Genomic DNA, 17,382 nt, shown 5'->3' with positions numbered 1-17,382 from the left:
AACCATTAGTTATATAGGGAAGTGAAGCCAGCCTATAGGCAAAAAAGCTAGGTTTCAGTATTTCCTCTCTTGCTTGCCAGAACAATTTTGAGGGAAGTACATTAAGCTCAGTTTCCTTAAAATGGGGGAGGTCTGAACTGAAAGGGACTATGTGATGCTTTGAAGATTATGACAACCACAAGAAAATGAAGCATATAAACTGATGTCACATTAATCAGTTTATAAAGACTCTGTTATGGACACAGCATCGTACTATTTGGGATCACTCACTTTAAGAGCACTGGACCTTTCACTTATCACTGTGCCCAGAATCAGAACAAATACTGACCTTCTGACTTCTTACTACATTTTCCATCCAGTATTATCCAGATGTAATAAGTATTCACTTATTACATCTAGAGCCTGATGGTTCGCCTCCTATATATCTTGGACCAGTTAGAATATGCTATGTAATTTCTTTCAAAGTGTTGTGATAAAGGCAATATTGGCATGCTAATCATAAGGGGTAATGAATTACCAAGAAGAAACAGGAATAAAACACTGAAGTGTTATAGCCTTGGGACAAAAAGACAGAGAATGCTGTGTGTGTTCTTTCTTTCCTTTTATTACTGATTCAATTATTTTAATTTTTATTGGGCTATGTTTTCTGGGTTTATGCGTGTGTGTTATTCAGCCTTGGTAAGATGCATGCCATCTAGAATTTTGTTTATATCTTCTTGATCATCACTTTTGGCACATAATCTAATAACCTCTCACAATCCTCATCTCTGTGGTGTCATTGTATAATGTCATTTCAGGTTCTGAGTCCTCTTTTGACTCTAGCCAAAAGCTTTGTCTAATTTATCTTCTCAAAGAACAAGGACTTCATTGTTGTTTTGTTTTGTATCCCTGTCATTCTGTTTTTCCTTGTTTCTTAATATACAGTGAAAAGTAGTTCTTGTTTTTCTAGTTTCTTAAAATACAGTGATAAGTGGTTTATTCTATGTGTCCATGTTGCTTTGGATCACATTCTTGTCTCCTTCTACAACTTTTGATCTAAATTCATTTTCTGTAAGTATGGCTACTCCTGATTTTTTTTCCATTTGCATGAAATATCTTATTCAGTCCCTTCATTGTTAATTCATATATGCCCTTGGAGATGAATGCATTTCTTATAAATCACATATTAGAGTTGGTTTAGGGCTGTATGGGTTCTTAATCCAGTCAGTCACATTTTATTTTAGTTGGAATGTTTAATCCATTTACAATCCATGTAATTATGCACAGGTAAGGTATTAATGCAGCCCATGTGGAACTTGAGATTCTGCCGAGTACCAAATCTGTCACGAGAGTCATGTTCTAGCCTGTCTGCTGCTCCCCAACAGGTGGTAAATCTTGCTGCTGCCAGAAGTTGGGGGAGGTTATAATAATCAGCCATACCGCCATTGGCCCAGGGACCAGGAGTTAGCCTTTCATATGTGGGTCATGGCACTTCAGTGTTTAACTGTGGCATTTCTGGGTTTCAGGTCTTAGAGCTATGCTTGATTGACTCTTGTCCCTGAGTCAGAGGCAGCTTTTCGTGCCAAGTTACTTGAAGTTGAGGTGCGGTGTGGTATGGGGCAGCTCACCTTCCTTCTTCAATGTTCTTTTGGTTCCTGACTTAGTAAGCAGGCACCGTGGTCTGGTCTCACCCGATTTCCTTATCTCATGAGGGCAGTTCCAAGGACCTTACAGAAATATTACTGCTCTTAACTCAGGCCTGTGTCCATGTTTTCTTCTATAGCAGGTTAACTATTGGTTATCAATTTATGTCTAAACGTAATGGTGGCTTTTAGATTTCCATTCATTTTGTTTTGTTTCATCACAAGTTCATTGACATTCGAAAATACTGTTTTATTTGTCCCCTACAGTGGATCCTTGCAAAGCTGGAAGAAGCAAGAGAACCATCCCCAAGCCTATGAAGAGAGAACGCTGCCTGGACGCACAGGAATCCGTTATTACAGTTCCCATGTTGTACCTTGTAACTCCTGTGGAGAGTAAGAGTCTTTTCAGGGAGCCTGTGGCTTTAGATGCTTTAAAAAACAGAATCAGTCGGGTAAACAGCTGTGTGATTAAAGTACTAGAAGGCCCATTCAGTTTCCTAAACCAAATCATGTATCTGGTTATGACTTTTAATGATGAAAAGAAATAGTTCCTTCAGGATATCAGTAGTGGAAGAGATTGCTCATAGTCTTATCAAACAAAATGTAGTTTTCCCAGGTAACATTTTAAACGTCTCTCATAGTTGCTTCACCTCCTGAAGTGGTGGAGAATGATCAAATTTAAGCACTGCCTCGGCAGTGATAAGAAAACTGTGGTAATTTCTTCAGAATCATGAAGTTCTTTTTACAAATAAATGTTTTGGTATTTTCCTTACTTTTTTAAACAAATGATTTGGATTATACTAAAATACATACTATAACTACGAAAACAATTTTTTTGAGATTGGACATAATACCCCTTGGACCACAGACTTAAGAAAGGCTTTACAAATGAGTACCATACCCCAAAAGGTAAAGCCCTTCAGAGCCTTAGAGCCTTAGAAATACTTCCTCAGGAGAACTCTGTGAACCTGCACAGTTTGTGTTTTTAATAGACACTTTTTAAAGTAAAAACTAAAGCCTTAATAATAGTTACCGTCTGTTGACTGGTAATAGGGATTTAAAAATACAAAAAAAAAAACACTTTCCAACATCTTAGCTACAGTGAGTTCTGCTCTAGAATGAAGAGCTCCTCTCCTGAGTCAAAGTGAAAACCTGAAATCTAACCAGTAACCTACGCTATTGCTTTGGGTTAAGAGTTTTAGGTTTGTTTACGCTGTAGTTATTCAGGCAAGAAACACTTGTTTAAATGTATAGGCTAATCACTACAAAAATTATGAGCTCCATCATAATAGAAAAATAAGGCTACAGTTTTTACCCCTTTGGTTTTTGTCCAAGATCTTTGCTCTTTACTATTAATGAATTATTTAAAGTGAAACGGAATGACTGTCCAATTGTGAACTATAAACAGAATATATTAATCGGTTATTGAATAATACAGTGTTTATACTGTATGTGTACCAACTTGTTAAAAACTGGTGTTGAAATTGCAGAGTCTGTTTGGTCACTGGGTGTTTAATCTGCAGGCTTGCCAAACCCTTGCTTTGCTGTAAAAGCTGGACTGAACAGCGTGTCAGACTATAACTGCCATTGCTGCCCACAACCGGCTATTGTTACAGATTGCGGAGAACACATTGCTATTGGTAACATCCCCAGAATGATTTTCTGCTAAATATAAGTTGACTCAAAAGATGACACATCTCAAATTATTGTAGTTGTATATCCCCAAGATGACCTTTCTTCAAGGTAAGGTACAAGTTTTCTCTGTTGCTGAGCCCCTCCAAGTTTTCAGATTAAACCTGTGAAGAGAAGATTGGTATCACCTCCTCATCTGGAATGTTATTTTCCTTGCATCCCAGGCACTGCCAGGAGTTAAATACTTCATTGATTATTTCTTTCATGAGTTCAGACAAATTTGATTCATAACTCCCCATGTATGCCATGGTAAAAATGCAAAAGTAAAAGTTAGCCTACCCAATCTTCTGGTGGCCAGCAGGATGGGTTTTCTCACTAGTGCACACACATAGCTCATGTGCCTATCCTCATTCCTGTATCAATACAAACCAAGAAATAGCTCTCGTTCTTTATGAATCATGTGCCCATCACTCTCTCTGACTATGCAGTAGAAGACACAGATTGTTTTAGGAAATATCTGTCTAAATACCAATGAAAACTAGAAACCTTAACCACTAGATGAGGTTAATGTTATAAAATGTTAGCATAACATTTTATAATTTACAGTTACTTGTTTGATTCAGTAGTCTTTTATCTCTGGCTCATCATACAGGTGGCAGAGATCCTTAAAAATGGGTAGTGAGCTGTGTAGGCAGTGTTATTGTAGGACCAGAACAGTCCCTTGCTGAGAGTGCCATACAAACATCGGTACCTTGTAACTAAAAATACCGTGTGTCCTCAGAACTCATCAGTCTCATTTCCTTTGGTGCGCCACAGAATCACATATCACTTCTCCATCTAGAAATGAACCCCTCACTCTGCCTGGTCATGTGAATATATTTTTGGAAGTTTATACTGTATTGTTAATGCTAACTGACTAAGTTTACACTAGTTGGCTAAACTGTGCTTCTCATGAACTATGTATTGTGGCAATGTGAGCATTATACCCACTAGCATGACTTTCCCACTGACCTAGAAAGTGGTGCCTTGCTAAATGAAAGGGGCTGCATTTTCAGAAACCCCACTAATGTGTCTTGATTTGAAACCTTTTTACTTTATTGCTTCTTTAGTAAATTATCTCATATCATTAAAAATATTTTTACTTTAGCATTAGAGGTTTTTTTTAAAAAGCATTTTAGCATTCTTTAAAAGTGGAAAATTCGGGTTATCCAAAGCTTGACACATCTTCACATTTTATAGGTTGATATGAATATTTTTCAAAATTAAATCCTTTGTACAAAATATGTTTGAGTTGTTTAACACCTACTGTGGTCTATCAGATTGCCTTGATTTAGACTCTCTGTCAGTGAACATATTTCTGTGACATCAGTGTTTCCTTCTAGTAAAATCTTTGTAAAAGATTGTTAAATAAAAGTGTCTAATTAAAAGTATTACCTAACGCAAAGCATGATGAAAGCTTCAGTCTTTCTTACGATATCCTCATATCACTGTTGTATAATTGACTATCCAAAAGTCACCAGTATTTGGGCTGAAAAGCATTTCAGAAACATTTATGCTATAGCTTATGATAGAATATTCTAAATATCAACGACAATACACTCAAATGCCCACCAATAATTACAAATTGTATTGGGGACTTCTTAGAACATGCGTCTATAAATTTTTAATGGTCATCTCTATATATAGGTGTATTGTAGTTAACAAAAATTGCCAGGGAAGATGTACTTTAAAAGTACCTTTTCCTAGCTTTTTAATTGTACAGTTGCATTTTTATGAAATATCCAGACAAGTATCTTAACTATTTTTATACTGACTGAATAGCCTGCACTTCTTTGACATGTTTATTATTTGGTAAAAACATGCTCCCCTCCTTTTTTTGAGTATCTATTTCTGCATTGTTTCTATATCTTCACTTTTCTATTCCTAGTATCTCTTGTATGTAAACATGACTTAATTACATATTACACAGTGACTGCCTTAGTTTTGTATATTTTGATATAATCTATTAATAGGCATTTCTAGTACAGTTCTTACTCTTAAAACTAATCTTAGTCTTTTTCTAAAATTTGGTTGGAGATCCTATCAATTGTACTTATTTCCTGGAGGGGACAGAGTTGGACCGCATGCTAAGATGACTGCCCCGTTTAACCATATGTGAGTCCAATAAAGCTTGCTGGTCTTCAGTCTTTTTTCATTGTTATTGAATAAAACCAGGAACATTGGCCTTCTCCTGCCTGTCTAAAATCTGTCTTCTTGGGGGCCTAACTCCAAGAGATCAGTGTCCTGACTTTTCAAGCTGAAAAGTCGTCTAGCCAAGCATGCTCAGCATTGACTAAGAGCTTGAGGGAATAGTGGGTGAAGTCAGCTACCAACATCAGCTGGCTAAGTTTTTCAGCAGTTGGTGAGTATACGTTCAAAGAAAGGCTAAGAGAGAATTTCTACAAACAATATTGACAGAAATTACTAACTTAACTCTGATTGGGAGAGTTTAGCTTTGCTGTAACTAAAAAGCATTTGTTACCAAATTTTGATTTATTGAACAACTCTTGTCATGAAAGGCATTTTTTTGTATGTCAGCCAAAGGTTAAATTGTCAGTAGCTTAGTGCTAGGAATTACTTGAAAAAAGAACTCCACATTACTTAACATCCTTAATTCTAATTGTATTGGTATGCTTTTTTTTTTTAGATTAATTGGTTAATGAGACCCAGTTAATTACCTTTAGCCATGGTATGTGATAGGAAGGGGTCACAAAGTGAATGTTTTCTATGACTTTAAATAACTTGAAGAGCTGCTTGTCTTTGTCGTGATGACTGATTGTTTCAAATAAAATTTAATATCCATTTTCCCAGTTCTTCATGCCTTGAATAAAGATTGGATTTTAAAACATAAAAATACTTGGTTAGAATTATTTCAGACTTGGAATTGTTCCAGTAAATTGACAATCTGGAAGTCCGGAAACAGGGTGAAAGAAAGGCTTAGTTCAGCTCTAGGAATTCGGACATGTGGCTCTGCAACAAATGCAGCCAATCTAAGTGTTCTATAGTCTTAACTAATAAAACCACTGACTGAAAGCATTGAAGCTGAAAGTATACATATCATGCTGACTCTGTGGAACATCCATTCCATTGGTGCACTACAGAGAGGTTATTTCTTCCCCTCATGGTTGTATTGCTGACTGGAAGCTGCACCTTGCAACTATCCATCATCTCAAGAGTACAATGCCAAAAACTGTTAGCCTGAGAAAGGATCATTATTCAAAGCACAGTTTCTACTAGATATATGCCACTTTCTATTTTAAAAACTAAACCATTTTAAGTGGGAGACCCTTTGAAGATTGGCGAGAGGTGGCTACGTCCCAAGTCCCTAAGCGCACACATACCTCCTAGTAAGCATAACAGACCAAGCTACCAGAGTCCTTGAATATGAAGCTCCTTCCCGGGATCTGGGTCTGCAGTGCACACTGAGCCAGCCATTGCGAAGCTCCAGCACACCGTGATAAATGAAGACTTGAAAAAGGAGGAAGCAGGGAAGCTGCTGGATTGTCAAGGCTGCAGTATTTTTCTTTTGAACAGAATCATCAGCCATGAACTCTAAGGAACACATCTCATCAGTGCACACAGTAGAACAGTGTATTCTTAATATCCAGAAAGGCACAGCATACACAGTCCAAACAACAGATTTGTGATTGCCATCAGAGTTTTGGTAAGGTTTACATAACATTTGTTAAATGAGTTATGCTTTCGCCATTCCATAAGTTACAAGACCTGGCCTTATGCATTAGAATACACACATGCACTAACTAGAGTCCATTTATCATATCTCAGCATTGACTTTACCACCAAATTATGGCCAAATCAGATGTTTGAGTAATATTTGGTTTAGAAAGTTGACACTGAAAAGAACTCTTTTTAAAGTAATCTTGGGCTGGGGGTGTAGCTCAGTGGGTGCAGAAGGCTTGCCTAGCATGCACAAAGCACCGGGTTCCATCCCAAGCATCACATAAACTGGTCATGGTGGCACATGCATCTCAGCACTAACCTGTAAATGTCAGTGTCAAATGATACTATTTGAGGTGTCTTATGCCAGGAGTTAGCAATAAGGTGAGAACTCTCCTGCCTTAAATAGGTTGTGTATATGAAGACAGAAGTTCAAGGTCATCCTCTGCTGCATAGTATGTTTGAGACCAGCATGGAATACATGAGACCCTGTCTCGGAAAAGAAAAAATTCTTGGCTGAGCATTATGGCACCACCCACAGTTCCAAAATACACCTGGAAAGTCCAGGCAGGAGGACCAAGCCCATCCTAGGTTACATGACAAATCTGAATTGAAAGCCTACCTGTTTGTTATTTTTTAAAATAACAACCAAAAGTGGCGGAGGATACAGAAAGAGGTCTTTGGTGGTTTGGTCAAATGTTAAATGAGTCACTCACCAGAATTAAGGGGAAGGATATTAGAAATGTTTCTTAGCATTTATTTAAAAATCTTCAAGCCTATTAAGATGTTTTAGTCATCGAAATTAATCCTAGAGGTCTGAAGGCATGATCTATAAATTAACAAGTCCCTCTGTTACATGATTTTTTAATAGCTATTGAACACTTAGTTTAAAAAATAATGGAAAAATCACAGTGGCCTTTTAAAATTCTGTAAAATACCAAACTCAAAAATTATAGTGAATCTTTACAGCCGAAAAGGTAAGGAAAAGAATTAGACAGTCAAGAATTAGACACTTAGAAAGGGTTGGTAAGACAAATATCTTTCTAGTTGCACTACCCATCTCGGTTCCTGTGAGCCACATAATGTCCTTTACCCTGGCCCAGCTGGTCAGAAGCACTTGTAGATCAGGCAGGAGGAGCTCAGATCCCCTCTGTCTCGGGAGAGCGGGCCACGGCACTTACACCAGGTTGAACTCCCGTAGGTTCAGCTGCAGGATGGTGTCTTTGACGGCAGCAAACACAAAGCGGATGTTCTCCGTGTCTGTCGCACATGTGAAGTGAGAGTAGATGACCTTCTCTTTGTCAGGGTTCTGGTCTTGATACAGCTTCAGTATAAAGTCCCTGGCAGCCTTGACATCTTGCTTTGGTCCTGGTCATGAGAGGAATGGGGAAAGATATAGACTCAACACCATGTCCTCCCACAGTCCATTTTTAATGTATTTTTGTTCTTATTTGGGATACTTCTTTATCAGACTTACTTTATATCTAAGGAAAGTTTACCTAGAGTAGGTATTACATTGCATTATTAATCCATAAAATAGTATTCTAAGAATACTTGCCATTTTATGGTGTGTGTGTGTGTGTGCGCGCGTGTGTACGTGTATGTGACCAGAGAACAGTTTCACGTTATTCTCAGGAATGCCGTGCACCTCTATTGATAGGGTTTTTCATTGGCTAACAGCTCACCAACTAGACTCAATTGACTGGCCAGCAAATCCCAGGGACCTACTGTCCCCCCACCCCCACCCCCCACCCCGCTCTGTGATTATAAGTCCTCACTGTCATGCTTGGCTCTTTTAGGTGGGTTCTGGTCTTTTTACCAACTGAGCCATTCCCTAGCCCAATATTTGGTCTTTTTAAAGTGTCTACTGGTATATCTAAAAATTGTACTGTAAAGTGGTTTATCTAAAAATAGTGGCCTAGTTTTGTTTTCCTAGCCACTTTTGAAATGATACTTTACAGACAGCGGCCGTGGACTGGAGGGCAGGGGTTGTGATGCCAAAACTAGTGTTGCTAGATTGGTTTTAAAGCTTGACAGTTCTGAACTATACTACCAGAGTATTTAATCAAGGGGGGGGTGTTAATGCTGAAACATTAACATGGAAATATCAATGAATGTCAAGAGCACATTATTTGAGACCTCTTGTGCCAGGAGTGATTAGCAAGAGAACTGCCCTGCCTTGAGCAGGCTGCATACATTCAAGACTTCAACACCCCTCCCCCGCCCCCGTGTCTAAGATGCCACCCTGTCACCCCACAGAGCAGCACGTGTTCTGACGGAAGCTGCCAGAGCCAGCTCTGCTCCAGTTGCCAGGGAAAACTGAAGAACGCATATGCAGACAAGACTCCTCGGCAGAATGACCAGGCTGCCAGGGCAACAGAAATGGGGTGACACAAATGCAGGCTGTAGACAGGAAGGTCCAAGGGTTTTCCTAGGGGAGATGCCTGAGATGGGGCCTGACCAGCCAGGTGGAGTCAGCCAAATGGTTGGCAAGTGCATTCAGGCCCTTGCAGTGACAGGTGAAACATGAGCAGAGTAACAAGAACTGGGATTTGAACTGGGAAAGTGAGAGCCCTTCAGGAGGGCCCCAGAAAGCCATGCTGAAGACCAGAGACTGATGCTGGAGAAGAGGAGGTCAACAAGGTTGATGTGAAAACACTGTTTCCCAAAATGAATACCTACCTGTGTATTCTGGGAAATAGCTAATTAGATGAGAGTACATGATCTTCTCTTCCAAAAGATCCTTCTTGTTTAGAAACAAAATCACAGATGAGTTCAGAAACCAGGGGTAGGTGATGATGGTTTTAAACAAGGCTTTGCTCTCTTCCATACGGTTCTAGTGAGAAACAGGAAGTTAGGATAAGCGAGGAAGAAAAGCAAGACTTGGATACAGCATGCAAAGTATCTGCATGCACCCATCAGTCCTCTCTGCCCTTCGGGTCACTGCTCTTACGACAGAAAGCACGAACCGCACCTGCTTCTATCTGCCCCCTCCCTCACCTGACTCCTTGACTCTTTCTGGGCCTTCTCTTTGGAGCACTCTAACTCTTGCCCTAAACAAGGCTTTTATGTAACTTGGAACAGAAAGTTTATATAGTTGGAAAAGGTGTTTGTTTTCTGTAACTGATTACCAGGTGGTGAGACACCAGCCCCAGGTGGGTGTGTGCTGAGCACCCTGTCAGGTGTACTGGAGCACAGGAGGGGAGAAAGCTCTTCCAGGAGGACCCCGCCCCCTGAGGGAGGCAAGCCACACTCGGGTAGGAAGGGAACTAACACGGCAGAGCGCTGTCACAGTGCCGTACAAGTGGTGTGTCGTCCCAGTTTGCTGGATGAACATAGCATTCCAAAACTTTAACCTTTCCAGACCCATAGAGAAGTGAGTCCGGTGGCGCTATGCTTACAGACAGTACTTTTAAACAACACACATCAAAGGAAATGCCGAAAGCTCTCTAATTCCAGGAGCCAAATAACTGAGAAACAAATCGCATCTTGTGACAACTACTCTTCTACACAGCATTTTCTCTGAAGTATTTCTAAGAGGAAAAAGGCAGGACCTTTCTCCTTTAGAGAAGCAAGCAACTGTAAAAAAAACATCAAAGCTCAACACATGCTCCAAAGGGATATGCCCTTTTCCCACACCTGCGCCTTTTCCCACTCTGAAGTCTGGGGTCCAGAAAATGTTCTCAGAGAAAGAAGCAACTCACTCACTTCTAGAGATTCTCTAAAGCACAGTATTAAGCCTTCACTCAAGAGATACAAGATATGGTTTGTTCATGGGCCACCACCTGATCCTGGTCAGGGCACTGATGATTTACATTTATGTCCTTGTAACAGGAGCCAGGAATTCTTGCTTACATGCAGAGGGAAAGCCCATTAGGAGGACATTGCTATCCCTCAGAAAACAACCTCACAAAGTGACTAACGGTCCTGATCGCTCTCTATTAGAGCATCTAACATAACTAGACCCAGTCAGCACCTTGCAGCTTTGTAGGAGGCACAGCACCTGCCTGGTCTGGATCAGGTCCAGATGCTCTGAGTAAGACCCTTTCAGGGTTACAGGACAGATGCCATCTCTCGTACCTCCTGGACTGCTCCATGCACTGGGAACCTCTGCCCTGACTACTCCACTGGGAACGTAGTTTGGAGTGCCATTCTCTGGAGGCTGAGGACTGCCCAGATGGCATCTATTAGAAACAGTATCACTCGGGCTGGGGATGCCTAGCATGAGGAGGCCCTGAGTTCAATCCGTACAGTGGCACAGCACGTAGGAGGTAGTGTAAGGCTGGAGGATCAGAAGCTGAAGGTTACCCTTTGCTTTATAGCCAGTGTGAGTGAGGCCAGCTTAGGCTACATGAGACCCAGTCTTGAAAGGGGTGGGGTTGGGGGAGAACTGTTAGACTGTATTGTATGTATTAGGGTCTCTGAAGGGACTTGGAAATGAAACTGCCCCCATTGGAACCCGGTAAATGTAACTATAGCCCAGAGCCCAAAAGGCAGAATGTTCCCAACATGCCACCAGCAGTAAGAATCGCAGCTTTGTGTGCAGCTTGGGTTTTTACATGGTTTCTAGGGGCTGACTTGGTAAACTGAGCTCTCCTGACCCAGTCCCAGGACTCTACGATTCTTGAAAATTGCAGAAATAGGACTGTCTTCCTCAGTTACCACCCCAGGAGCATACCTCTTAAGTTCTTTACCCCCAAACATACCTCATTGTCACACTCAGCCAGAACCTGGTCGTATTCACTCAGAGCAACCAAGAAAATGATGGACGTGACGCTCTCAAAGCAGTGAATCCATTTCCGCCGTTCAGATCGCTGGCCACCAACATCCACCATTCTGCTCAACAAAGGTGGACAGTCAACGGTTGGAATGCACAGCTCCAGGGAAAGGACACAAGCCATTATACCATGGAGTTAGTGCCCTCTGAGGCCCTCGGGGATTCTGAGAGGGAAGAGGCTCTTAATGTTAATGCAGTAGAGGACATTGGTGGTTTCCCAAGCAAAGGAGTCAGATGGAGCCTGCCTGGACATACTGGGTTAGAACCTGCTGCAGTCATTCTGGACAAAACGCCAGCATCCACTTGGGCTTAACTCCAACCACCCACACAGGGTCCTAGGACACAGAAGGGACAAAGGCAAGCCATCTTCCTGGTATCTCTGCTTTCTCAGATCCTATATTTAAATGTATAATTTGTTTTGTTTTGTTTTTACACCTTTGAGTTTGAGTGTTTGCGTTGTCACACTCATGAATGCAGATGCCCTGGAGGCCAAAAGAGGTCACTGGATTTCTGCAGCTAGACTTACGGGTAGCTGTGAGCCACTCAACATGGGTGCCAGCAACTGAACTCTCTTAACCACCGAGCCACCCTGTTATCGGCCCCTCCAAACTAGTCCTGGCTCCCTGGTTCATCTCATTTATCCACAGATCCTATCTGTATTAGCTGTATACCACCTGTTCTTTCCATCTGCGTCTGTCCTCTGCTCGGTATGAAACTCCAAAGACTTTACCTGAATCTGGGAGCTATTTCAGGGACGCAGCCCAGGAATTGCTGACGTAAAGCCCTAAGCACTATTATGAGTCCCCTGGAACCCCGTTTGAAGGAATAGCTGTCATATCACTGAGGCCCACTACTACTACCCAAAATGCAGGCTCGCTATTACCAGGACTGTGGATAGTTTAGGGAAAACCAGTAAGTTTTAGGTAAAACGTCTATTTTTAAGTGTTAGCACAAAAATTTTTTTTTTCTAACACCATGGCAGACTATATGGGTTAGACAGAGCACATACACTTCCAGGTCACACCTACTTCTCCCAGACCTCGCCCCCCATCCACATTCCAATTTCTGAAGACCCCAAACCAGTATGTTCAGATGGTCCACAGGCTCACTGAGGCTCCCGTGACTACTGTGTGGAAAGGTGCCTTTGAGCCAGGTTTTAGGGGAGCAGATTTGGCTGCAATGCTATGTATGCTGTCTGCCTCGAGTGGCAGAGAGGTATGGAGCTAGGAGAGAGCACAAATATCAAGAGACCTCAGCCTGAAGACATTCTACAAAGACCTCAACTTCAAATATCAGAATCCTTCATACTGGGGAGGCGCCATCAAGCTGCAAGCCAGTGATGTCAAACCCAGCCCTAAGGCTCTGGAAAGGTTTCGAAAACCTGTTCACCAAAGCTTGGGCAAACTCGTTCTGAGGTGTGTGGGAGGTTTCAGGCAGCCTTCGAGGTTGAAAACGTTTAAATCCACAGGTCCGCTCGGGAGAGAGTGAGCATTAAATTAGACATTCATTGATGCAGAGAGTATTTTTACCTTACTCCCTTGTGGGTTCTAGCACTGAAGAGTGCTAGAACAGAATCGTGTCAATATCAATTCGACCCGGGAGGGCTAGAAGTGTGCAAAATGATCATCATCAAAAAGAAAAAGGGGAATAATAGACATGCAAGAGTTTTGAGGTGTTAGAGAGGTGGCGCCTTGGTTACTTGCAAAGGGCCTGAGTTCAGCACCCAGGACCATACTGTGGCTCACTACTGCCTGTAACTCCAGTCCCGGGCTTCAGATGCTCTCATTTTCTCCACGGGCTCTTGCACACACTGTCGCACATAGATGTGCACTGAGGCACACACACACACACACAAAATCGTTTTTAGAGGTGCCTTGAAATTTTCATTGCTTTGTAAATGCCCTCTCTTACTATTTACCTGTACAAAGGTCAGTAAAGATCTGTGGAGATCTTTTCTCTAAGGATAAATCTCAGATAAGGCAACAAAGGGAGAGAGAAAAGACATCAGGAGACTGTGTGGTCACAGGAGCGCCCATCTGTGTGACAACACACACGAAGGCTCCTTCCCCTGCAGGAAGAGCCCGGAAGTCCCTCTGTGGTGGTGCTTGAGACCACAGAATGTTATCCCCGCCTAAGAGCTGCTGCGTAGGAGCGGCACACCTGAGACCCCGCCTCCGGACGTGCCCCCTGAACAGACTTACCGGAAGATGATGTTTTCCAAGTCAAATGGGTATTCTATGATGCCGGTGGTGGGCACTCGGACACGAAGCACATCCTGTTGCGTTGGCACGAAAGAGGGCATGGCGATTCGGTCAATGTCAGTCAGGTAACTGTGGCATTAAAGAGTCGAGATGCTGAGGCTCCGCCATTTTGAGAAGGGAAAAACCTCCTTCCTTGCTCAGGGGAAGTCCTCTCTGACCACAGGGCCCCCGTAAGACACGGAGGCCAGCAGTGACACCCAGAGGAGACTATGCCAGGCCTTTCTATCCTCCTGAGATGGTTCTGAAGGGACCAGGACTCAGAAGCACATTTGTGAGCCTCCTGAGAATGCAGTTTCTCAGTGGCATCATCTATGTGATGGTGAGGGAAGCACCGGGCGAAGAGGTGGGAAATGACACTGGACCCTTTGGGTGGCCAAAGGACCTGCCCAATTGCATTCACCTAAAAACATTACGTTATGTAGACACGGTTCTCTGGAGGCACTGAGTAGTGCTCTCTCTGAGTAGTAGTGAATTAAGAGCAGCTTCTATGAAAATACACAGATGGCCAGCAGGCCATAGATAAGTTCCCTCAAAATAACGTTTTCCTGTTAAGCACACTCGGAAATGAGACATCTAAAAAAAATTAATCCCAAATTTGTCTCATGTTATTTGGAACTATGTATTAAAGTTCTCACTTTAAAATACATCTATTTTTTTTCCTAAAGTCAAATGAAAGAATTAAAAACAAACACCACAGGCAAGGCAGTATGGTCCAGTTGTTAGAGTGCTTGCCTGGAATGCACACAGCGGGGGGTTTAATCCCCAGCACCTCCTACAACAGGTGTGGCAGCACGTGCCTGCAATCCCAACACCCAGGAGGAAAGGGAGGAGGATCCAAAGTTCAGGGTTGGGCTGAACTATGTAGAGAGTTTAAGGTCAGCCAGGGCTAGAGACTGTCTTAAAGTTTTGCTTACTTCCTTTACATCCTTATAAAAGACCCCGTTAGCAATAGAGCTGGAGGCTCTGCTGCTTTCTCTAGCACACCCTAGCAGTCCAGCCTGGAGATGAACCTTACAGGCATCACTGCAAAACGAGAGGCCCACTCCCATGTCTTATTACTTTACTTTATGGTAGTCTTCTCCGTTATCCAGTGTTTCACTCCAGGGTTTCAAATACCCATGGTCATTTATGGTCCAAACTACGAAATGGGAAAATAATACCAGAAATAAATAATCCATTTTCTTTTTGTATTGTTTTTGTATTTTGTAAAGCTACGGGCAAGAATACATAAGTTTTCAATCCAGTGTCATTCTGAGTAGCAGGATAAAATCCGTTGCAGTTCCTGGGTGTGCAAAATACCCTTTCTAGTGTGTTATCCACGAAGTATACGCTACCCACCCACTGGTCACTCAGTAGGAGTTTGAGGTGTATCACACCAGCTGTCAGGGCACCTTGATGATAACCAAGTAGCTCAAATTTTACTTACCATGTCCCAGCTAATTACCTTATTTTTAGTTTGTGTAAATCTCCTACTGTATCTAATTTATAAGCTTCCCTTATCATTCTTACACACATAAAGGAAAAATATAGAATACAGTATCATCTGTGGCTTAGGGTATCTGCTGGGGCCTCTGGAAGGTGGTCCAAAGTAATGAATGGGGGAGGAGGGGGACCCACTGCAGAGATTGACTGGGTGCCTGATTAATTGGTTGGTTGGTTGGTTGGTTGGCAATTGGCTGGTGTTGCTTGTTCATCCGGCTGCTGTGTTGGCTGTTGCTGGATTGCTGCTTTGCTGAACTGCTGGAGATTCTGGCGATGAAGCCTGGACTTGCCTCAAGGAGCACTAGGTCCCTAATCAGCAAGAAGTAGCCTATGGAAGTCTATGCCCCCCTTTCCCTTCTGATCTCCTTTTCTCTCCTACCTGTCGCTTGGGTGTTGAAAATGATTGAGATGGAGAAGGGTGGTGGATAGAAGAACCCAAATAGAATAGCATAAAAAATGCCAACAGATTAGAACAAGCAGACGGTGCAGTTTCTGAGATTAGAGGGCGCTGGTGGGTTGCCACACAGCCCCTAGCATACTGTCTGGTGTACTCATTTGGGCAGTATAAATGACATCTAAATATGCAGACATTTCTAGCAGATGACCGAGGCCACTGGCCTGGCCCTCCCTCCGCCCCTTCCAAAATGCCCAAGTAACTTATGCCATTGACTTGGGGTGGGGAAGTTGTTGTTGTTTTGTTGTTATTGTTATTGTATTGTTTTCTGCTTTTTAGATACAGGGTCTAGCCCAGGTTGCCTGCTGGCCTGAAGCTCACATGGCTGAGAATGGCTGAGAACTTCTGGCTCCCTTGCTCCCGCTTCCCCAGTGCTGGCTTTCCAGTGTGTGCCATTCACACCCTCAAGACTGGCAGCTCTCTGGTTTATTAAATGGTATTTTTCTGTGTAACTCCGTATACTTCCACAGCCACCCCTGATATGCCTCTCAGTGGACTTGCTTTTGCTTTCAAGATCTGTGTTAAATTAATCCAACTGCAGTTCTGGTGTGCTTTCTCCAAATGGATGTAAACACACAAGCCCCATCAAATAGCCAGTAACAGCAGCTGCTTCTGGGTGAGGGCCCACTAGTTTTGACCTTGAGCAACCCCTGACTCCTACCTACCTCCTTAAGAGGCTTTCTTTCTCCGCTCTCCATTTCCAATCTAACACCTTTCTGGTTCTTTCATTTTCCTGAGGTCGTGCTTTTCTGCTGATGTAATTGGATCAGTTGTGCCAGCCTGGACTGAATTGAGCACTGGCTGAGATAAAAGGCCACAGGAAGTAATGATGCCTTCCCTGGTAGCTGCTTTGTCCCATCTAAGCTTGCTCAGAAGGAGGCCAGCCAGCATGTAAGAGGAATCAGGTGGTTTGATGGGGGTGTCCCGGTCTCCGGAGGAGGAACAGTGATGTGGAAGAAGGAGAAAATACCCAGCCACAGAAGCACAAACTAGCAACAACCCCAAGCAGTAAACTGTGCTCAGTCACCTGCTGGGCGGCACATAGTCCTAGGACACTCTTAAAGGGGAGTGTTGTGATCTCTCCAAGGTAGTGTGCAATAGAAATTCTCATGGGTTGATAGTTTAAAGCTAGAGCTTTATGGATCCAAAATACCTAAGAGGGTCCAATAAGCCAGCTTAGAGTCCTATGGGCTGCTCTTGTAGATGCCTACGTCTATCGCAAGAGGGCAGCAGAAGACCAGCAGCTGATTTCACAAAGCCTGCCTGTGGTTTCCAAAGGGATATGAGGAGCAAGAAAGGCAAGTGTATTCTTTGCTTTAAATCATAACTTCAGCACCAAAACTTGGATCAATTCTGCTAAAGGAATATCCAGTTTAATTAGGCAAGAAGAGGTGGATGCTGACCTCAGGGGACCTCTGAGAATGGAGAATTGGGGGA

At 42.6% G+C, this 17,382-nt stretch overlaps 2 protein-coding genes across 3 annotated transcripts in view; one reads left to right on the top strand and one right to left on the bottom strand.

The window, feature by feature from the left end:
• Vps13a (vacuolar protein sorting 13 homolog A) overlaps window positions 1-4,698 on the top strand; it is a 185,885-nt gene extending 181,187 nt beyond the window's left edge. The window contains exon 72 of the mRNA XM_060387172.1: window positions 1,890-4,698. Coding sequence (XP_060243155.1) covers window positions 1,890-1,940 — 51 coding nt within the window. The 3' untranslated portion in view covers window positions 1,941-4,698. The remainder of the gene's footprint in view (window positions 1-1,889) is intronic.
• A 2,164-nt stretch (window positions 4,699-6,862) lies between these two features.
• Gna14 (G protein subunit alpha 14) overlaps window positions 6,863-17,382 on the bottom strand; it is a 153,473-nt gene continuing 142,953 nt past the window's right edge. For both annotated transcript variants that reach the window (XM_060387217.1, XM_060387211.1), the window contains exons 4-7: window positions 13,950-14,078; window positions 11,678-11,807; window positions 9,654-9,807; window positions 6,863-8,339 (exon numbers count right to left, since the gene is read on the bottom strand). In XM_060387217.1, the coding sequence (XP_060243200.1) occupies window positions 8,149-8,339; window positions 9,654-9,807; window positions 11,678-11,807; window positions 13,950-14,078 (604 nt within the window). In that variant the 3' untranslated portion in view covers window positions 6,863-8,148. The remainder of the gene's footprint in view (window positions 8,340-9,653; window positions 9,808-11,677; window positions 11,808-13,949; window positions 14,079-17,382) is intronic.

The sequence above is a fragment of the Meriones unguiculatus genome, chromosome 1, assembly GCF_030254825.1.
Source record: "Meriones unguiculatus strain TT.TT164.6M chromosome 1, Bangor_MerUng_6.1, whole genome shotgun sequence".
NCBI classification, from domain to species: Eukaryota; Metazoa; Chordata; class Mammalia; order Rodentia; family Muridae; genus Meriones; species Meriones unguiculatus.
Note: the sequence above shows the minus strand (reverse complement) of the source record. Positions and strands in the feature narration are given on the sequence as shown.